Here is a 23,610-nt window from a genome sequence, read left to right as displayed (position 1 = left end):
GTGCGTCTTTTCGGGATGGAACTGTCATAATTATCTTTTTCGGTAAACGGCGTGTCTATTCAAGCCATCTTTTCAGAACCTTAATTAGTTGGGCACGTCAGCAGTTCCAACAAACGGTTTTGGAAAAGGATTCTCGTGCCAAAAGCAGCGTCGCTTCAAGCACCCACGTGCTAGCTGGCATGGGCGGGGGCATCTGTAGGGGAGATTTCTCGTCACTGAATAGATGACACGTGTATGGGAAATAACCTAAGACTATAGATGTCTAGAATGAGACGTGGACCATCTGATAAGTTCTGTGAATAAGTGATCTCGTGCCCAGCACGAGTATTTAGTGGACATGTGCCAAGTATATGACTGACTGCCTTCAAGCATAACAGTTACCCCAGTCATTAGGAACTGATATACACAGTTCCTGAATAGAAGAAAACTGAAGATGACGATCTCTGATGATAAGGAAGGAATCGTGATGACATATCTTAGGAGTTACCTTTTAGATATAATCTTCCCATACACGATGGGACATTATGATCAACAAGGAAACTTACCTCTCATAAGATATGGTCTAGATTCAGACTTCCATAAGAAGAGGAATCCTAATTGGAAGGCAGAGTCCAAAGATGGAAAGGAACTCGCAAGCGGCGAAGACAACCCTAGCCCTAGGACTCTCGTAACCCTTCCTATATAAACCATAGGGATTCGCTCTTAGGAACTACGCAAAATAGCGTTTGATTCTTTAATAGAACAAAGGAGATACGTAGGCAGCCATCAAATGGTTCAACCCTGAACTTACCGTCATCTCATCCCTTCTCTATTCAGTAAAGGATTCCAGATCACAAGGCACAGAGAAAGATCAGGGGATACTTGGAATTTCCCCTACAGCGACCATAATAACAATATGCCCCTCAGCACGACACGTAGTAGCGATTGTGTTGTAGACAAAAGTTTTGCCTGTTCCTGTTGCTCCATTAAAAAAGAAGAGTTTCCCCAAATTTTGGGAAACTGAATCTATCACTGCTTGATATGAAAAGCGTTGCTCTGCATTTAGGAGAACCCTGTTGCCATGTGCTATTGCATTTTGAGGATCAAACTGAAATTGTCACTGGTCCCATATGAGTCGAGTTGCAACAACTAAGTTCCATCTTGTAGTTAGCAGAGGCAACGGCATTGGAGGGAAATTAGCCAGTGATTTACCCGACTCTATCAAAATCTCATTTAAGAGAAATAAACCATAATCTTGCACTTCAGCAGGGGTAGGTTCTGGAATGTTGAACATTGTGCGAAGCTTGTGTAGAAGGTCATCACATATATTTTCCAAAAAATCATTCCACAATGTTTGGGGTTGCAAAGGATTACACTCTGTGAGAATAACACAGAATAGTCGGCGAAGATGATATCCAGTCTGCATGACTGAAGCTTCCTGTAGACATTGCACCCATTCACTGTCATCTTCTAGAAGTCCGTGTACAACACATGCATCTTTGAAAGTTGGAAGTGGAGGACCATTACCAATCCTTTTCAGATCATCAAATGATTGAGGTCCTTTTACAATGATTAGAAGTAAGCACAGGTAAAATCACTCACCGGAATTAAGACTGGCGAAATACATTCTACCAATACCAAATTTTCCCTCTCATATCCTTCTTGTCCAAGTCCGAGATTGTTTGTTCCATACATAGTTGATAAGTGCTCAAAAAGTGCAATTTAACCCTCGATTATGCCTTTTGTTTAGCCATCTTAGTAGACTAATAGTACTTGTAAGTTATGTTTTACGATTCTACAGGTACGAAAGAGAGTTTTGTGGAATATTAGAGAAAAAGGGGTAAAACGGAGCAATTCGGAGCATTAAGGATCACTTGGGAAGCCCGTGGACAATCGTGGAGAAGGCCAAGGAATTGAAGCTATTAAAGATGCGACTTGGACCTATTTTAAAGCCTATTTGGAAGCCCAAGGCAAAAGGATTCGTTGCTTGTACCAAAGCCTGCAAAAGAGGATAGAAGGATAGAGCAAAACAGGGAAAATAGACTTCCGCGTCTGGGAAGCATGGATCGTGCGTCCAGATGCAATGCTCACATTTGGGACGCATTGATCATGCATCTAGATGCAATGCTTGCATCTGGGATGCATTGATTGTGCGTCCATACACAATGCTCGCATTTGAGACGCAACGATCGTGCATCTAGACACATGAACCGACACTGTAGCCACTTCCTTCTCAGTTTTGGAGATGAAGTTGGACTCTGAAAGAAGTTAATTTGTATTAGGAAACAAATGGCGGTTTAGAATGCTTCTAGAACTCATTGTAACCCCTATAAATAGAGGACCTAAGTGCTTCATGTAACTCGCCAATTCACTTATATTCTTGTCTCCAGAACTTGAGGCAGAGAGAGATTAATAATAAAAGATTCGGTTTTAACTAGTCGAGTCTTAATAAGTTAGTCTTTCTAGTCTTACGTTCTTCGACTCTTCTTCTTCTCGTTCTTCGTGTTCTTCCTACTTTATGGAAGGCTAATCTTCTCTTTCAAGAGAGGAGATGAAGCCGGTGCTTAAGATTTAATGATTCTTCTGGTTCATGGTGTTCTTCAATCAGGTTAGTTATTTATGTTTTTAGTTATTAATTCCATTGCCCACACCAGGGGATGGAAGTATAGAATAAAGTTTTTATTTATTGCAATCGAATATCATACTAGTTTAGGGTTTTATTTATCGCAATTAAATATTTGCTAGTGACATGCTTTTATTTATTATAATTGAATATAAGGCTAGAATAAGGGTTTATTTATTGTAATTGAATATTATACTATTATTCTCTACTTTTCTTCTAGTTGTGTAGTGTTTTAGAGTAAGCGAAGTATTCCTTGTGTTTACCTTAGATGGTGATTCATTGAATACCTGCCCAAGCTCACATAAAAAGAAAGAAGATATTAATAGCATAAACATAGGAACAACCTTAAGTAGAGTTATTCGTTAACGATGTTTCGTCCAAGAGGGCATCGGCACTCGCTCGATTGCCTAATTGTAGTCTACTTATGAGAACAATCATGAAGCAAAAGGTCACAGATCAAAGGTATCAGTGGATTCTAATCTCTTGAATTCCCTCTCTTATAAATTTTCAATAGTTTATTTAGTTTAGTTTAGTTTAGCATTAGAACCTACAATATCTATAGTCATAGTTTTTAATCCCTCAAACCCCCCTTTCCAGTCCTGTCCTTCACATAACATACACTTAAAAGTGGAACGATACCCTACTCATCCTTTACTTATTGAGGGATAATTAGGTTTTGATACGCTTCTATTTTGTTCAACAACCATCATCTATCTACATCATCCATATCTCATCTCATACACAAAAAAGAGCAGTGTCAAATGGCGCCGCTGCTGTTTTAAGTTGTTTATGTTTAAAGTTTTCTTTCAATATTAGAAATTTGGATCTTGAGGTAATTTTAGCCGCATCATCCATCCTTTTGAGAAAGAGAGAAGCTTGAAGGACATCTCAAAGACAAGATCTACCATCCAGGTTAGTCGAATCTTCATTCTTTTTATTTCATTCTTAGTTTAGTTGCATCGTAGTTTAGTTTTATTGCTTTCTAGTATAATTGCATTTAGGATCTTTTCAACAATTGAAGTTGTAAGCTAACACAACGAAACATCAAACTTTAGTGTTTCTTGTTTGAATCTTGACAAACGGACTATCGTCTGTGGGCCGTGGTACTTAAGTAATCCAAGTGATTCACCATAACCCTAGAAGAGACATCTTTAGACAACGGGCGAGATATTAGCTACAAAGCCCAACCCAGTTAAAGGAAAGTAGTTTTGCATATTAGTATAATTTAGAATAGTTGCATATTAGTTTAATTGCATTCAAGCATAGTAGAATAGTGTTCGTCATTTTTCGCATAACATTTTCTAGTGTATGCCCCGTCGTCCATATCGTCGTCCGATAAGAACACAACAGTGGACAAGGTTTAACAACCGACTCACAAGAATACTAGACAAGATTGATACAATGGCCGCACGCAATGATGAATGTGTTATGGAACCAAATAATGGTGAAGCTATCCCACCCATACAAGCACAACAGAGGAAGAAGCTGAGCGATTTCTATTCGCCAATCATTGGAGACCCACCCAGTAGTACTGTTTTTCCAGAGACAGAATCTAACCAGTTTGAACTTAGAGCATCAGTAATCTCTATGCTTCCAAAGTTCAATGGTCAGACAATGTTCAGCCATATGTTCACATGAACAAGTTTCTATCAGTCCTCAGAACTTTCAAGAACTAGAATATCAAGGATGAGAGTATCAAGATCATTCTGTTCCCACTCTCACTCAAAGGTAAAGCCTCCGAATGGTTAACTGCACAGCCGATCAATTCAATAGACAATTGGGAGAAGTTGAGAACGAAGTTTATGAACAAGTTTTACCTACCCCAGAAGATTGATGCCATGCAGTAAGCTATCAGCAATTTCAAAGGAAAAGCGACTGAAGAATATCATTATAGTTGGGAGCGATTCAACAATCTGCTAGTCTCGTGTCCACATCATGGATATGACAAGAGCACACTGGCTCATTTTTTCTATTGAGGACTCTCGATGATGAACAAGCAGATGATATAGTCAATGTACAAAGGCAAGTTTACATCAATGGATGGAGAGGAAGCTTATAACTTTCTCGAGAATTTAGTTAAAGAAACACAACAATGGACTATTAGCAACGAGGATGTCGCTAGCATGGAGGGGGAGCCAAAGCAATTTGGTTACCAAGCACATGAACAATCAGATCAAGAACTGAAGTCTACATTGGCCAGCCTGGCCACCAACATTGAAACTCTGAGTAAGAAATTCAACCAGTTCTTTATGAATCCCTCTAAGATCAACAAGTCTCAAGCTAAATCTCTCCCAGTCATGCAAGCTAGCCGATACTGTGAAGTCTGTTCGGACACTTCCCATGTAACTCTAGAATGTCCTGGTTACTAATCAACATGCATCAGTTGGAGAGTACAATATGAACTCGTTTCAGAGGCCCAACCAAGGTGGTAATCACTTTCAAGGCAATTATTAGAGATAGAACGCTGGACCCCCAGGTTCTCAAGATCAAAGTTATATTCCACAGACAAGTCAAGCTTCACAGTTGGTTCCTCAATAACAATTATACTCTCAGCATAATTCCAATACAAGTGGAGAGTTAGTGCCTGATCCTAGGAGAAATTATGCCGCACCTGCGAACCTGGAGAATGCTATTACTTTGCTATCATAGAAAAATCAGAAGTTTGAAAGTGTTCTAGAGCTTATTGCACAGTCTCAGCTCAATCTCTAGCAATCTTAGGCAAGTCAATGTTCTAGAATGGAATCTTTAGAGGCTAAGGTCGACCAACTCACTACTGCTTTGTCTGTAAAGACAAAAGCCACTCAACCTAGCTTATTGGAACCAATATTGAGGAGTGAAGATGTATGCCACATTGGGACAACTTCTAGTATTGATCACCTCCATGATCATTCCAGCTCAGTTACTACTCTCAGATCAGAATTGAAGATAGACAACCTCATGATGACATTGCTACAGAGCAATCGGTCAAGATTTCAAATGAAGTTCGAAAGGAAGTGGGGTAAATCCTTTCTACTCCCATTTGTCAAGATGACCAAGGCAAGATATGCAAGAATACCGAAGAGAAAGAAGAGTAGACACATGCTGATGTGTTTGTACCGAAGGAACCTTTTCCTATGTTTTTTGCTCAAAGCAAAAAGGATAAGCAATTTTTAGAGATGAATGAGGCATTTGAGAAAGATAAAATCAATATCCCCTTTCTCACAGCCATCAAGCAGTTGCCATCATATGCCAAATTCTTGAAGGATGCATGCAACATAAAGAGAAGTACTCATGTTCCAAAGCGAGCGTTTCTAGCTGGACAAACAACATTTGCTATCCATCAGCAAGCTCTAGTCAAGCTCAAAGATCCAGGAAGTCCTACAATATCATGCAAGATAGGAGAAAAATTCACAGGTAATGCTATTTTAGACCTTGGTGCTATTGTTAATCTCTTGCCATATCATGTGTACCAAGCGTTGGGTCTGGAGAACCTAAAGCCTACAAAAGACAAATTGAAGTTAGCTGACCATTCTACCAAGATTCCCAGAGGCATAGTTGAGGATGTTCTTGTTCAAGTAGTCGATTTCTACTATCCAGTGGATTTCATTGTGATAGACACCAAGGAGGCCTTTGATAAAATTCCAATTATTCTAGGCCGACCTTTCCTTGCTACCGCAAAAGCTTTGATAAATTGTCACAATGGTGAAATAAAGATCAACTTTGGTAAGATGTCCATGGACATAAATATCTTTCACCTGTTGGATAAGGATTGTGATGATGCTGAAGGTGAAGAGGTATACTTCTTTGATAGCATGATACAAGAAATCTTCCCATTCGAAGATACAATTGAGGGTGCTCAATCTACAAAAAACTATGATGAACCTGAGAACCCCACAACAGAGGCGTTGCTAGCAATGTTCTTGGAATCTCTACAGAAAATTCAAGATTTAAGTGAGCAGAATGGAAAATTAACAGAGAGAGTATCATATCTTGAGAAGATGAACTCTACATTTTAGGATGAACAACAGACTTCGCTACAAAATCAGCGTAAAGAAGCTTTGGAAAAACAACAAATTCTAGAAACTAAAATGAGTCTTCTGAAACAGAAGTGGACCATATTGATAAGAAGCATTGCACTATTGAAGCCTCTTCTACACCATCATTGTCTGATCAAGAGAAGTATGTGAACCAGTCTATCGCCCACCTTGAGCGTAGTCGGCCAGACATCCATTATCATTACTGTGGTGGTAAAGGGCACATCAGATACTATTGTCCTGTTAGAAAGAAAGATTTTCATCAATCTTCTACACAGAGGAACCACAAGTGCTATCACACAATCATCAGACCTGAAATAGTTCAAGGTAGAGAAGCAACTTCACCAAAAATCTTTCTAGCATATCAAGGAGTATTTTTGACAACCCGCAAGGTGAGACCTCCTCATCTTCCAAACATTCGTCAAATTTGGGTAAGAAAATTTAATCTCCTCACTCCAAATTGATTATGCATGATATAATATATAGTCTTAGGGATCTGACTTAAAAGACCTAAAAAAAAAAATCTTGGTAAAAGGAAATGTCCTTATTTTTTTGGATTAATTTTGATTTGGACTAATTATACATAATTTTCTCTATTTTTGTGAGCTTAACCTTTATTTGACAGAAAAAGAATCATGTAATTCGGCATCAATGGTAACATCTTCCCTTTTTCTCATTTATTTCATTTACTTAATTTCTATACATTGAGGGCAATGCATAATTGCATATGTTAAGTTGGGGGAAGGTTTAATTGAGAAATAAATTTCAAAAATTAGTTTTCAAAAACAAAAATATTTTTGTTTCTATATCAGTAGCATGAGATAAATGAATTTTAATGATGAGTCTGGGATATAGATTCTATACTGCTTAGTGTTGAGTTTGATAGATAGTTGATATTATTTATTTCATTATTGCTTAGACTATTTATTATCCTCGGACATAGTTCTTGTTGATAGAATTCTTTATCAAGGCACCACCATAGTACTTGGTCAGTTTTGTATACTTTTGCTAGAAGAGAGATTTAACCCCTAGTAAACTGGAAGTAGATTTTTTTAGACTTAGTCCATGAGACTTGAGCTTTATACCCATTCTTTGGAGAGTTTTTACAAAAAATCCGAGTCTTAGTGACTCAACATCTTTCAGTTCTTTATGTCGTTGTAATATAGTCTCATTATTCGTTGATTTGGTTAATCACGAAGTGACATCAACTGGAGAGATAGCCATTATGTCTTGTAGTCTATTTGAAATAGAGTATCATACTGATAAGTCAAGTAGTGAACCCATTCAGCTTTTATCCCACCTAGTAGGACCATCATGTTAAACTTTTTTGAGCCTTACATCAAGCCATTTCTTCCAAAACCCTTTATTCTTGACCCAACTCCAGACAAGGAGTATAGCCAAAAACCTTTATCAGCCATACCCATATGTTTATGAGTATACGAGGGGCACAAGGAGGAAGAAAGAGCACAAAAGAAAGATTACAAGAAAATATCAGAGAGATACAATGAAGACCATCATTCTGTTCTAAGTGAAAAAAAAAAGCTAGTGGAAAACAAGCATATCCAGTACTAATCAAGGATATACCACTGAGCTATAAAAAAAAAAAAAAAAAAGTTGAACAGAATGGATGGAAAAACTAAGACAAAGGAAGAATTTTCTCTGCAATACAGAATTTGAAGAAATCTTCCAAAAGAATGAAGAAAAACCCCTAGTGTTTTCAGAAACAACCTTTGAATCCTTTTTACCTTTCCTTCATAAAACAATACCCAAGCCAAGCTACAACCCATGACTTATCACTACAGTATGGTATGAAATCTAGAATAGGTGAAAGGATGCTAAAGTGAAGGACCCGATACTTCATATGTGATTGACATTCTTTCCATGAGACTACTTTCATTCAGAACTCTATTTTTCAAGGTAGTATGTGGGATGTTCGTATGCATTATTCTTTTCCCCACATACATGAGGTAAAATAATAGACCATCTTCTGAAAGATTCTTTGCTGAAAGTATGACCGGTAAGGATTGAAAGTTGAGATTATCTGCCTATAGTAAACTAGGGATTCCATTTTTTGGATAGGAGAGTATAGGAGATTGACTGAGTACACACATAAGTCTTGATTGAGAATTTTGTCAATTTTTACTATCTCCCATCATAATCTATGAGTCTTTGTAGCAATACAGTTAGCAATGGAGATCGTCTATTGGAGTAAGCACTAAGTGGGTAAGGAATTTCTCTCTCTGAAAAATACTATCATTCTTGAACATGCTATTAATTGATTTTGTGGGTATATCACTTGAAAACCCTCACGAGACTATTACTCATCCTTTTTGGGGAACTTAAAAGTTTAAAGCCTTGTTGCATATGGTAAATGCAATCGCGATGCCTGTGAAAGTGAGTTAGGATTTTATTTTTGTTAGGATGTGATTTTGATCACTTATCTATTTTTTTTTATCTTATTTGCTAAGAGACTAGCAAAAGGCTAGTTGGGAGTTGTGATAAGTGCTCAAAAAGTACAATTTAACCCTCGATTATGCCTCTTGTTTAGCCATCTTAGGGCGTGCTTGTTAAATTTTCCCACTTGAGGGGCAAATATGTAATGGGAAAATATTTTCCCACTTCAAAATTTACTGGCAAACTAACTAGCGAGAAAATATTGATTTTGCATTTGCTTGTTTTTCATCAATGGCAAACGATTGGCAAATTTCATTTGTCAGATTTTCCTCCGCTTGATAACACAAATTTGGCAAACCCAACATTCGGCAAATCTACTGTTCAATGAATTCAACCCTAGTTTTCCTTCATTAGCTTCTCTCACTCTCTCTCTCTGTGAAGTGAAAGTTAACCGCCTCAACTCTCTCTCTCCTTGGATTTTACTGTGATTGAATTAACATATTTCGCAAGGAGATTTGGTTCATCTCTTTCTTCAATCAAGGTGAGAAATTATCCAGGTTTCACTCATTTTTTTCTTCATTTGAAAAGTTATGTTTCTTTTGTATTTTATTCTTTGCTGTTTTTGAATGAATTTGTTGTTCTTGGTTGATTAATTGATAGAGTTGTGTTTTGTCGAGAGAAGAGTTTCTCTTTAGTGTGTGTTCTTATTTGATCAATTGTTTACTGTCTACTGTTGGAACTTGTCTCTTTGTTGATATATTACTGACCAAAAACAAACAAAAATGTCGTTTTCCAATAGTATACAAACCTAATCTAACGTTGGACTATTTTTTATTATTATTATTTTTTAATTTGAATGAGTGTCGACAATTTTGTTCCCTCATTTGATTTGTTTTAAGGGTTTATTATAGATTCCAGACTTCTTGGACAATTATTTTAGTTCACATTTAACTTTTTTTTTCTCGTAGTTATGGCAAATCGTCAGCATACCCGTTGGTCTCCCACGATGGATAAGATCCTAATTGAATTGTTGTTGGATCATACTGTAAATGGTACGGGTAGAACGTCAAATAATAGATGGGAGAGTGAGACCTTGTCCATGATGACTAGGGAGTTGAATCAACGATTGAACTCGTCAGTTGGGGATGGTAATGTACGTTCTAGGATGAAAACGTTGAAGAGAGATTACATAGCTGTCAAAGAACTTCTCGAGAATCGAGTTTGGTTTTCATACAACCAACAAACCAAGTGTATTGACGCCGATCGTCAAGCATGGGATCGTATTTCGGGGTAATTTACTTGACTATCTTGTAACAAATTATTACTATGTTTATAACCATAGCGTGCTTGTTAGAAATTGTTTATTGTTATAGGCACATCCCGCAGCGAGACACCTAAAAGGGAGGATGTTTACCTATTTTGCTGAAGCTTGTGTAATTTTTGGGAATGACTACTCACTTCATACTCCGAATGTTTGTGGAAGCTTTGGGCCAGTTGTTGGTGGCACTCCACAAGCTGCGAGTGTACTTGGTGAAAGCTTTGGTGATACACAAGTTGAGAGTGCTGAAAACGTTGGTGGACTTGGTGAACCTTCTGGTGTGGTTGATGATACTACCCCCTCCCTCCTTTCAGTGGAGTATTCATTCCCTGCAGTGGAGTATTCATGGCAGTAGACTTCGTATTTGTTGAAGTGTGTGTTGTTGTGTGTGAAGTGTAGGTGAGTGTGTGAAGTGTGTGCTGCTGCTGTGTGAAGTGTGTGCTGCTGTTGTGTGAAGTGTAGGCGAGTGTGTGAAGTGTGTGCTGCTGTGTGTGAAGTGTGTGCTGCTGCTGTGTGAAGTGTAGGCGAGTGTGTGTGGTGTGCTGCTGTGTGTGAAGTGTGTGCTGCTGCTGTGTGAAGTGTAGGCGAGTGTGTGTGGTGTGCTGCTGTGTTTGAAGTGTGTGCTGATGCTGTGTGAAGTGTAGGTGAGTGTGTGTGGTGTGCTGCTGTGTGTGAAGTGTGTGCTGATGCTGTGTGAAGTGTAGGCGAGTGTGTGTGGTGTGCTGCTGTGTTTTGACACTGAACGAAGAGGAGACTTTGGATTAGAGGTAAAGATGACCAACTAAAACTGATAAAGTGAGAGTGTTGATGGGCGAACTACTCACTCTGTTGAGTACCACAAATAGTCTGAAGAATCTTTTGTAATATTAATTTGCTCCATCAACCCGGCCTTTGTAATTGATTTGTCATCCTAGGAGGCTGCTTGTTCGTTGTGTGACTTCTGGGTTCTGAATAAACTAGCGCAGGCTCACACATCTATATCGCTTTATGGAGATCTCTCAAGTGGCCATATTTGGGTTCATTTAAGTGGGTGAGTGACATGGAAAATATTTGACCTATTGACCATTGTTCGACCCTATCAAGTAACTATGTTACGTTATATTGATTTGCATAGTTACGTGTATGTTTTATTTTTAATTTTCTGCTAAAGATATCAATGTTTTAATGATGTTTAAATAATCTCACTTTAAAACCAGGTTTGTTAGTCACTGCACCAGTTTTAAATGGAATATTTGCACCATATCTTACCATTCTAACGTGCAGAGTACTACTTCGAACTTGGCAGCAGCAGCAAGCCCTCTGCCAGAGACACAAATGCACAATAAACCCCATTGAGGCATTGACCCTGAAAACATCACAACCACCCTGATTTCATTGTGCAAGTATAGGCCGGGAACTTGAATTTGGCTTTGTACCAATGAACAATCCATAGGTTTTGGATTGCAGCTTCTGCTCTTACCAGCTGAAGTTTGAAAAGTACATTTTGCTTAAATGATTTTAGGGGTTCCAAGCAGGCCTTTACAAAGTTTTGATCACTATAAAATGGCTTTAAACTATATGAGCGAACAACAACTCCTTCAGATATTAAAAATCTGACAAGAATTTTCATCTTTAAGCTTCGGTCACTATGTGATTACTAACTAAACTGACTGCCTTCAAAAGAAAATGTCGACCGAACCCACTTAAATTGATATCTGGCCATATGACCATTCACTTTCTTGTTTCAGGAAATACCTATATAATAGACCCTTTACAAACAGAAACTTGACTGGCAGCTATCAAGAAACATATTAGAGTCACCTCCCCACCACTATGACTACAGCTATGGCTACCGCTACCACAGTCACACACACTCAATGGCAATGTCACTTATAATGACCACTGTAAGGACAAGGACAAGGACAGCTATCCCTCACAGTTAGCGAGTGAGGGATTTTCTTACCTCCTGAACAATTTGTAGAACATTTTGAGCATAATATAACCCATGACTGAGCTTTCCACATTGTCCTGTAGGAGTTCCAAAGCTTGCAAAATTAATTGATGATACATGCTTCCCTTGTTCACAGCTCAACCGTACTTCGGGGATGGCAGACATGACTTCAAAATTTGGCTTCCAAGACTCGACAGCTGGAGGATCAGACTCCGATACAAGCGAACATATTTCCTGATCTGTCTGAGTTAATGCAGAGATTTTTGAAGGGTCTCCTCCGATTTCTTCATGGAGAACCAAAAGATTTTCCCCAGAATGTACCCAAGGTGTTAAGTCATAACAAGTCTTCGATGCACACATAAAACACACCACCTGAACAGACACACACTAGCAGCGCACACACAGACCACCTGAAACAGCATCTGCACTCACCTACACAGAGCACTCACCTGCAAAACTGATGCAAAACATTCGACTACGACGCAAAGAACAAGACTTGGTTCAAATGTAGATTTAATTAATAAATTACAACGCATGAACAAAGACGAATACAAAGTAAAATATCCTTACATCAACAAAGATGAAAATATATAAGTACAACCTTACACGAACAAAGATAACTTAAATACTTGGTTCAAAGTCTTTAAATTACAACGCATTCGACTACAACACGAAAAGTAACTTAATCATAACAGCAATTAAAACAACTAAAAACACAACTATCAAATACCGGATGTACACCCAATCATCACGTTGCTCAACCACATTATGTCCCATCTTTTCTATTGGTGCATTTGGAATGTCAGAAGGTTTCATAGCAATTTGGGGAGTTGCAATCATCGTCTGGGTCTCTTTGACGGGTGGAATGCACCTACTTAGAATAGATGTAGTAGACATTCCACGCCTAAGGTGAGCGGCCAACTTTTCTTCAGCTTCTTTTATGGACGGGCATCCATAGAACTCCGCATCTTTATAGCCTTTTACTTGAGTTTTACAATCTTCCCAATCTTTGTAAACTCCACGAGTAAAGCCTTCGAGGACTACATAGCAAAAATGCCTCCCCATATCTGTATCACAAATCTAATGTTAAATTTGAAACTAAACATATGTACGTGGACTATCACCATCAATGGCATTCAAAAGCCACATAAACTACCAAGTTCTAGTATCTAAGAGCGGATAAAATACCAAGTTCTAGTATCCAAAAGCCACATACATTCATACATATACCAAATTCTAATTCAAACACTCATACACTACACACTATATTCAAAACTTGAGACGTGATGGACCAGCCAACTATATTCTATTTACTAAAACCAACTATAAACCATCACATTATAGAAAAAATTCGGCAGAGTCTCCTTTGTATTTCTGACATTTCATATGCACACATCCTGTTTTAACCTGAAAATCCAATAAAAATACATCCAAGGCTTATATAAAACCTCATGCCTCAGTCATAAACCCAAGAATTAAACCAACTTAAATCAAAACCCCAAGTCACATATACAAACAATTATTTCAAAAAGTTTACTATCATTGCTCCTAACTCAACTCACACGATTCCCAGTTCTTGTGCTAAAAGCACCGCCACTTTCGATCCGATCCACGGTCGGAAGAGTTTCCTAGTGATTTGGTAGAAACCTATCCTCGTATCAAAAGAAAACTACATAAACTGTATTCTTAAACAACCAGACATCAAGCCTTATATAAAAGACAACACAATAACCAACGTTAATCTATATAAAAGACATACATTCATACATATAGTTAATTCTAATTCAAAATATCATACATATAGCGAATTCTAAATCAAAATATAATTCTAAAATATCCAAAAGACACAAGTTAACAGCCTACATTCTACTACTTCGATCTATTTCCCGATTTGCTCAAGCTTTCTCATAAGCCACTTAATACTTCAACTGAGGATTACGTATCCCCAAAAAGAACTTAAGCAAGGCCTCATTCTCTACCAACAAATCAAGGGCCCTCAACATGAGATCAGGTTCCATGTTAGGAAGTTCTTCTAAAGCAGCGATTAACAAGGTGGAAGGGTCAACAGGAGTGAAGGCATTAGTTAGTTGACGCACTGCCTCGGTCAACTCCTTGAAATCTGGGGGTGGAGGCATGGCCTCAAGACCAAGACGAGACCTCTTGCGCTTCACTAAAGGAGGAGTAGTAGTGCGCCGACTACCAGCTTGTGTAGAATCACCAACTACAAAGCTTTCACCAGGTGAACTATCACCATCATTGGCATTAGGATGTGGACTTGGAGGCTGACTTGACTCTTCCTCTGTATTCTCTGCCCCTTCATCTCCAACTTCTTCATCTAGAATCACTACTTCCTCATCATCGTGTCCTGCATTGCCCCCTTCCCCAGTTGCCACATCACTCCCAAATACAATACAAGCTTCCTCAAAATGAGGAAACATCTTCTTTCGTAGAGGCCTCGCTGTAGGATGGGCCTATGACAATAATCAATTGCTTAGAAGATATTGTAATAATAAGTAGTTACAAGTTAGTAAAATATATTACCTTGCAATACTCTTCCCATGCCGCATGATCAGCATCAATACATTTGGTTTGTAGGTTGTACGAAAAACCAAAACCACTAGCCTCGACAGCCATCTTGGCAGCAAGGTAATCTTTCTTCATTGTTTTCAGCGTAGAACGTACATTGTCATTCCCGATTGACATATTCAATTGTTGATTCACAGCCTCAGCAACCTCTTTTAAGGTCTCGGGCTTCCACCCATTGTCCGACTTCCTACCTAAACCATTTAAAGTCTTTTCTAACAAGACCTCGATTAAGATCTCATCCATTGAGGGGTACCAACGAATTTGCTTATGCCTGGGAACAGGTGGTTTGGTCACCTCACCCTCACTAACCACACCCTTACCCTTGGATGAGTTGTCCGCCCGCCTAGCCATAACTGTTAGAAGTATCATTAAAATACAAACAAAGAAATAAAAAAAACAATATTAAATTCATTAATAACTAACAACCTCTAATAAATATTCATTAAACAAATTCATAGATAACAATATCCATTAAAAACCATAATTAATACAAGCACCAATTCACTAATATAAATTCACATTAAAAAGACAACGTGATCCATTATAAAAGATAATTAAAACACCATCACATATTTAATGTGGTCCCATGGTATCTTGCCACATCATTAAAGCCAAAGCATCTCTCCAACTTGTCCAACCGTGGGCAGGTACCATATCAATTGGTACTTGTTGGTCTTCATTACCATTAGTGTCATCCTCATTAATGCCCGCATCCCCATTTTCCTCATCCGAGCTCAATTCTTCATCGGTTAACATACTGTCTGGGTTTTCCTCCCTCAAGAAATTATGGATAGCACAACATGCAAGGATTACTTTCATATGTACACTCGTATCATAATGAGGAGCATGCCTAAGACATGCAAAATGTTTCTTCAACAACCCGATTGTTCTCTCAACAACCATACGCAATGACGAATGCCTAAAATTATACAACTCTTTGTAATCTTGAGCATCCTCTGTGCCTATGTCACGGAGATGATATCGCGTGCCACGAAAGGGTGTGAGAAATCTCGGGACTAATGCGAAACCAGCATCCGCAAGATAGTACTTCGATCCTGGGACGGTATCATGTTAAGTTTAGTATATGACATTTTTATGTGCTAAGATAGATTCCAATTATAAACCTTGACATACCAGTGGGTAGAGTAAGTTTGTGCCCAGGGCGAGATACGACACTCCTCAAGACTCGACCATCATGGGCGGAACCCTCCCATCCAGCAAGTACATAAGTAAACTTCATGTCAAATGTACAGGCAACCAATACATTTTGGCTGACGACACCCTTTCTATTACTATATCTACCCTGGTTTTCCAAATCTACTTTGGTAGCAATGTGAGTACCATCAATAGCACCCACAGCGTCCTAAAACCAAAAATGGTTATTAACGGCAATTTTATAAGTCAAAGTTTAATAGAATGGACATCAACATGCTTCTATATCTCTCTAACCTGAAAATACTGATGCCATTCTTTTGTTTCCGAGCACTGCTTAGGAGAGTTTGCAGCGGTAGCATTATTGACCACTTCTCTATATAACCTCAAAACCACTTGCAATACCACATGGAAATAACGATGAACTGATTCACATGAGCGGAAAAATTGCAACTCAATATTTCGTTGTCGCATGTCATGCCCGATTGTGTACAAGAAATACGCGACTTGCTCCTCGACTGATAGATACCGGCTGTCATTAAGACCAAGTCCGCGCAAACGGAGGCAGAAGCGACGAAACATTTCTCTATTCATCCGCAACATGTTATGACAATAGCGGTCACTGTCCATATATTCCTACGCGGAGCCCTAGGTACGGGTGCCTGTATAGCTCTAACAACCCTACGCCTAGTCATATATATCCTATACCACCAATCGTAGTATGCCATCACAGCTTGAGCAATAACAACAACCACCAAAGTCGTGACTGCCCTACGCTCACGTGTAGTTCTCCTCATTCTACACAAATTCATAAAATGTAATAATAAATAACAACTAAAATATCCACAAAGTCGAGATACAAATACATATATCACGAAATGACTAGCAATAATATAAAGTCATTCGAACAAAGTGACCCCATCAAGAAGATCAAGAAAAGAACTTCAACAAACCATCGAGAGTCAAACTTCCGAACCCCAATATCTCATCTTTTAGGTCATAGAACTTCTATGACTCGAAGATTGAAACACTTAAATCCTATTAAACTTGATCTTCTACGATGTAAGCCGGGAACCAATTCTTTTAAGTTGGACTATTGGTGTAATTTTTATGGTGATGATGACAGTTCGAAATTGATGGTGTCGCGAAAAACACAAAGTTGTGCTAACATATCTATGGTATTCCACCCGCTTTATGTGACTGACGTGGCAAGAGTTCCCATTAAAATATTTAATGGACCATAAAAGGTTCTTGTAGCCACCAAACAATTACAGTCTCAGATGTCTAGTATACAAGTAACACTGGAGTTTCTAATGTTTTCCTCAATTATAAAAGTCTCAAATAGTCAAATTGCTCTCAACACAACAGGAAACAATCACCGACATCGTGCAAGTGAAAGTACAGACAAGCCTCATAGTGTTTACAACTTCTGTAAATATAGTTAAAATAGTAGAATGTGGTACCAATTATCCTGCCTTGACCTGCACTTGGCCAAGCAGACTTCGAAATATAGTCTATCAAAAGCTGTTGGAGATCTTAATAGGCCAACAAGCTGTTGGACACTTTAAACCAACAAGTCGTTGGACGAATAGGCCGGTTGAAATTTTATCATATGATCAATTTCCTTTTCGTCCGCATTTGAAGTGTTTAACAATGTTTATTGTTTGTTCCATTTTAACTAAGCATACACGCACATGAAGCGTGACATTCTGATTTTAAATTGCAGCATGCATTGTTGTTTTAGTAGGTTTTCTCTATCAGCTTTAAGTCTCTATTTCGCCAAAAGACATAAACTTATGTTTCTTCGGATAACGGGACAAGGCAACAGGGTCGAGTAATGAGCACATCATTGTTCGATAAAAGTAATGCAAAACTCAGGTTATGATAAATTACTAAAATTAAACCAACAGTTTTTTACTCTTAAAATATTAGTTAAATATATGAAAATAATTAGGTACTAGTATCTAATATCTCGAATACTATGAAAGTATGAAATATCACTTGGTACCAAGCAACCGGTTAGCTGTTGCGCTTTCAAAGTAGAAGAGTGGTCTCTTAGAAGTGGTAGTGTAAGAAGCGCGTTATCCTCTTTGTCTTGAAAGAAAGTGAGTAAGCGTATACATTAGGTAAGTAAGCGGCGTAATAAGCCGGCCTTTTAAGAAAGAAAGTCCCCAATGGAACTAGAAAGAAAAACAAGTAATCGAACTTGTCCACATCGCACAAGAGAAACCTAAGCACCCACATTACTGTATGCCTGGCCCGGAGCTTACCAACCTCGGAAGGTAATCAACATGGAGACATAACCAGCTCTAGAGAAACCAAGCGCAATGTCTATCATCAAGTCCCATAGGATTTGAATTATAACATGATTCCAGGTAGTTAAAATATTATATCTACAGATCAGACAATTTTTTCTTTCTTCTGGCCATATTTGAGATTATTTTGGTTGTTTAAGGTCTTATCTTGGGTGGGATCATTAGAAATTGTTGATGCTCACTAGCAAAGTCTCAAAGGGGAAAGTAGGAGATATCATTGTACTATCCTTAACAAGTATCCTATGCATCAGTTTGAAATAACGTAGATATTGCAGGGCAATGCATATATAATTGCAATTAGAAGTGGGTTTCCCCATACATGCGCATGTGTTTGACATGTCAACAGATTGGTCATGAAAATGGAAATTAGAAATGATATTTATTAGTTTAAGTTAGAGTAGTGCTTTTACACTTGAAAGTTGAAGGTAGCTGGCACACTAAATACTCTAGGAATATGCCGTGTAACATGTCAGGCATATCGACATCTGCTTATTAAGCATCGATAATGGTTTATGTGTCGATATCATCCTCAATTAGTTTTCAAAAAATATCATACCTTCTTTCAACATTTTACTATTTACTTCTCCAAGACGTTGCATATCTCAACCTTCCAAGTGTATCTTACATGCCCATTTAAAACTCATTGGGCTAAATATCAACTATTAGCATATAGCTTCTTATTTCCTTGCCATCCATTTTCAATAACACTTGATTGAATCTTATGTTCGACCGAGAGGAGCAGTTATCTATGTAATTACAGTATTTGTTGGTCGTTGTTCCGGTCGAGCACTCTCTTTTCTGGTCGATAAAAAAGCATTAACATTACATCTGTGGAAAATCGACGTGGTGCCTAAAAGGTGTCCGACTAAAAGATTCGTTCTCTCTTTATCATAACAAGACTATCTATTTCCTTCCCAGATTTAGATTCGATGTGTATTCGTTTTCAACATTATTTCTCCAAATCATATATTCTCGCTTCTCATGTATGTTATCATCAAAGTGTTTTAACAAACCACGGATACGAAGTTGAGATGATAATGAGGACACAATTAATCAAGTCCTAATCAAAATAAACAAATAATTAATGACTAAAAATCAAAAACAAAATAGTCAACACCCAACAAGCAGATCAACAACAAGAAAAAAAATATACATCAAGCTATAATAATTAGTAAAAATGACCTCAATGCTTTCTTTGGTCAAACAGATCGGCAAATTCAGGAACACCACCAATATTTCTTCCAATCTTCTTACAAACCGTGTGAATCTCTACACAAACTTTGAAATCACAGTTATTAAAATCGATTTTTTCTGAAAAATTTCAAAAGAGAAAGAGGAAAAGAGAGTTGCGGCTAACCTGAGAGAGAGTGAGTGTGAGAGAAGAGAGTGAGTACGAGAGATTGCAACCTAGGGTTGATTCAATTTGGCAAATGAAGTGGGAAAATTTTGGGCGATTTTCCTCTGGCAAAATATATCCATCTCGGAGATGGATAAATTTTTCTCGCTTGAAGTGGGAAAATTGGGTCACGTGATGTGTTTGCCGACAAATGAGAAAAGGATTTGCCAAGTCCTAAAATGGTACCAAGCAGGGGAAAATGCACTGTTAAATGGGAAAATCTGGATTTGCTAGCGGGAAAATGGATTAACAAGCACGCCCTTAGTGGACTAATAGTGCTTGTAAGTTATGTTTTATGATTCTACATGTGAAAAAGAGAGTAGTTTTGTGGAATATTAGAGAAAAAGGGGTAAAACGGAGCAATTCGGAGCATTAAGGATCACATGGGAAGCCCGTGGACAATCATGGAGAAGGCTAAGGAATTAAAGCTATTAAAGATGCGACTTCGACCTATTTTAAAGCCCATTTGGAAGCCTAAGGCAAAAGGATTCGTTGCTTGGACCAAAGTCTGTAAAAGAGGGTAGAAGGATAGAGCAAAAAAGGGAAAATAGACTTCCGCGTCTGGGATGCATGGATCGTATGTCCAGATGCAATGCTCGGGTCTGGGACATATTGATCGTGCGTCCAGATGCAATGCTCAAGTATGAGATGCAAGGATCGTGTGTCCAGACGCATGGATCGTTACTGTAGCCACTTCCTTCTCAGTTTTGGAGATGAAGTTGGACTTTGAAAGAAGTTGATTTGTATTAGAAAACAAATGGCGGTTTGGAATGCTTCTAGAACTCATTGTAACCCCTATAAATAGAGGACCTAAGTGTCTCATGTAACTCGCCAATTCACTTATATTTTTGTCTCCAGAACTTGAGGCAGATAGAGATTAATAATAAAAGATTCGGTTTTAACTAGTCAAGTCTTAATAAGTTAGTCTTTCTAGTCTTATGTTCTTCGACTCTTCTTCTTCTCGTTCTTTTTGTTCTTCCTACTTTATGGAAGACTAATCTTTGCCTTCAAGGGAGGAGATGAAGCCGGTGCTTAAGATTTAATGATTCTTCCGGTTCATGGTGTTCTTCAATCAGGTTAGTTCTTTATGTTTTTAGTTATTAGTTCCAGTGCCCACACCAGGGGATGGAAGTATAAAATAAAATTTTTATTTATTGCAATCGAATATCATGCTAGTTTAGGGTTTTATTTATCGCAATTGAATATTTGCTAGTAACATGCTTTTATTTATTGCAATTGAATATAATGCTAGAATAGGGTTTTATTTATTGTAATTGAATATTATACTATTATTCTCTATTTTTCTTTTAGTTGTGTAGTATTTTAGAGTAAGGAAAGTATTCCTTGTGTTTGCCTTAGATGGTGATTTATTGAATAGCTGCCCAAACTTACATAAAAGAAAAGAAGATATTAATAGCATAAACATAGGAATAACATTAAGTAAAGTTATTTGTTAACGATGTTTCGTCCAAGAGGGCATTGGCACTCGCTCGATTGCCTAATTGTAGTCTACTTGTGAGAACAACCATGAAGCAAAAGGTCACAGATCAAAGGTATCGGTGGATTCTAATCTCTTGAATTCCCTCTCTTATAAATTCTCAATAGTTTATTTAGTTTAGTTTAGTTTAGCATTAGAACCTACAATATCTATAATCATAGTTTTTAATCCCTCAAACCCCCCTTTCCAGTCCTGTCCATCACATAACATACACTTAAAAGTGGAACGATACCCTACTCATCCTTTACTTATTAAAGGATGGTTAGGTTTTGATACGCTTCTATTTTGTTCAATGACCATCATCTATCTACATCATCCATATCTCATCTCATACATAAAATGGAGCAGTGCCAAATGGCGTCGCTGCCGTTTTAAGTTGTTTATGTTTAAAGTTTTCTTTCAAGATTAGAAATTTGGATCTTGAGGTAATTTTAGCCGCATCATCCATCCTTTTGAGAACGAGAGAAGCTTGAAGGACATCTCGAAGACAAGATCTACCATCCAGGTGTAGACATGTGCAACGGCAGTACCATTTTAATTTCCTTCATCAAGGCCCTTCACTTTAGTTCAAAGACACGGGCCACGACTTCTGGTCGATGAGTTGCAGTTTGGTGCTCAGAGAATGCCTCAACAACTTTGTTCCAATGCGGATTTGCAGTCATTGTGAGAAATATATCAGGATGCTTATTGTAATGTGTGATGGCCATTGAATCTTGAAAAATTTCGAACATGTGCCTAAGGCTGCTGACACAAGATGCTGGTAAGACACTCGTCTTCCAATCTAGTTTGGGTCAAAAGCTTCAGCTGCGACATCCATAATACCTTGATAAAGTTCAGCCCGAAGCTTGTCTTGTTGTAGCCTATAATATTTTATTTTGTTCTTTTCAGTCACTACCCATCCATCCACCAGAAACTCTTGGAACAGTTTGTGCCTGTGTAAGATTGCAGAATATTCTCCAGGGCGTTCAAACATCCGATAAGAGTAGAAATCCATCTGTGTCAATCGGTCATTAGTGTTTGAATGCCTCCTATCAGGTGACCACCAAAGCTCTCCATAAGGAACCATTAGCACATAATGCAAAGGCAAGTAAGCTGGATGACATTCACTGATCTGCATGAATTCTTGCCCTCCTTTGAGATATACCACAATATCCTTCATATTATCCCGCTTGCTGCCATCCCCAGGTAAAATGACAGCAATCTCATTTACGGTTGGCAAGTTGTAACGACGTCTGTCTCTAGTAGCACTGTAATGCAAATAAGCAAGTACATTGAAGTTCTCACCATGCTGAAGAAAGGAAGATCTAAGAACATCATATGCGTGGTGAAAAGTAGCAGAGAAACAATTATACTGGACCATAGTTGCATGAATTATCTTCAGAACATCTGTGTTCAAACGGGGATTACGAAGTTGACATATATCCAATGCAACACTAGGATCATATATGTAAAGCTGAGAGTAAGTTGGCTGCCGCCCAGTGTCAGGAATTAGAGCTCCAGTTCTATGATGCAACTGACCATGTATAGTAAAAGGCCTTGGACCTCGTCTAGTAAACACACGCTCATTTCCTCCAAGGCTCGTAAATGCGAAAGCTTGGTTATATTGTCTTATGTACTTCCGAAATGACTTTGACTTGTGATCATTTCCATCATATAAAGCTTTAAGGGTTGGAGGTAATGGCCGCAGTGGAGACAATTTGACTTTCCCTTGTGAACAACAAGTCCCGAATCGAGGTCGTGATAATGATAAATCTTTTAGTCGTTCATCTATCCAATGGAGTGCATTACAAAATGGACACTGAACATCCATTCTCCCCAAGGAGTGTCTTCCTTGTTCAATCAGACAGTTAGAAACGATATTGTCAACTTCGTCTTCATCATCACTTATGTCAGCATTATTAATAGAAATTGGACGGTCAAAATCATTATTGTGAACCTCCTCACAATATTGTGCAGGATTCCCAAATGGTTGTTGTCTGTAAGAGGAATAATTGTATATATTTAGACAAAGGTGCCATTTTTTTGGTATTCCAATTTCAATAAGTGTGAAGAAGTATACCGCAAATTTCAGTTAGTTGATGATGATGCAGAAGTTGTATTTGTCGAATGTGATATTGGATGGACAAAGGATGAGGTAGAAGACCTGAAGTTACGCGTACTGCGAAGAAACTTGTGATGTTAGGTAGGATCTTATAGTTTTCTTTGAAACTATAAACCAAACCACAAAGAACCAAGAGAAAGATGTAATAAACCACGTACTAACCTTGCATTTTGGTGAGACGGTGTTGGTACAAAGTTCTCATTGGTTGAATGTGGAATTGCATGAGGTAAGGATGAGGAAGTAGAAGAGATACATATACTGCAATGAAACTTGCACAGGTAAGTTATATATAGATTTTGATTAAG

The 23,610-nt window shown here is 38.1% G+C and overlaps 1 protein-coding gene and 1 long non-coding RNA gene across 2 annotated transcripts; one reads left to right on the top strand and one right to left on the bottom strand.

The window, feature by feature from the left end:
• Positions 1-10,313: 10,313 nt before the first annotated feature.
• LOC147517890 (uncharacterized) lies at positions 10,314-11,469 on the top strand. The gene is made up of 2 exons (XR_015213957.1): positions 10,314-10,726; positions 10,852-11,469. It is a non-coding gene; the product is annotated as an uncharacterized LOC147517890 (long non-coding RNA).
• A 2,704-nt stretch (positions 11,470-14,173) lies between these two features.
• Positions 14,174-19,825, bottom strand: LOC147517889 (uncharacterized). The gene is made up of 3 exons (XM_086593742.1): positions 19,493-19,825; positions 14,799-15,196; positions 14,174-14,728 (listed from the first exon to the last, which is right to left on the bottom strand). Exons 2-3 carry the CDS (start codon positions 15,192-15,194, stop codon positions 14,174-14,176), a joined length of 951 nt encoding a protein of 316 aa, XP_086449868.1. The 5' UTR covers positions 15,195-15,196; positions 19,493-19,825.
• Between the last annotated feature and the right edge of the window lie 3,785 nt (positions 19,826-23,610).

This window comes from Coptis chinensis, chromosome 2 (genome assembly GCF_015680905.1).
Source record: "Coptis chinensis isolate HL-2020 chromosome 2, ASM1568090v1, whole genome shotgun sequence".
NCBI classification, from domain to species: Eukaryota; Viridiplantae; Streptophyta; class Magnoliopsida; order Ranunculales; family Ranunculaceae; genus Coptis; species Coptis chinensis.
Note: the sequence above shows the minus strand (reverse complement) of the source record. Positions and strands in the feature narration are given on the sequence as shown.

Coding starts and splice junctions, on each gene's coding strand:
- LOC147517889 (XM_086593742.1), bottom strand. CDS start 15,194: ATGGCTAGGCGGGCGGACAACTCATCCAAGGGTAAGGGTGTGGTTAGT. Junction 14,729..14,798: donor CATGGGAAGAGTATTGCAAG/GTAATATATTTT, acceptor TTATTGTCATAG/GCCCATCCTACAGCGAGGCC.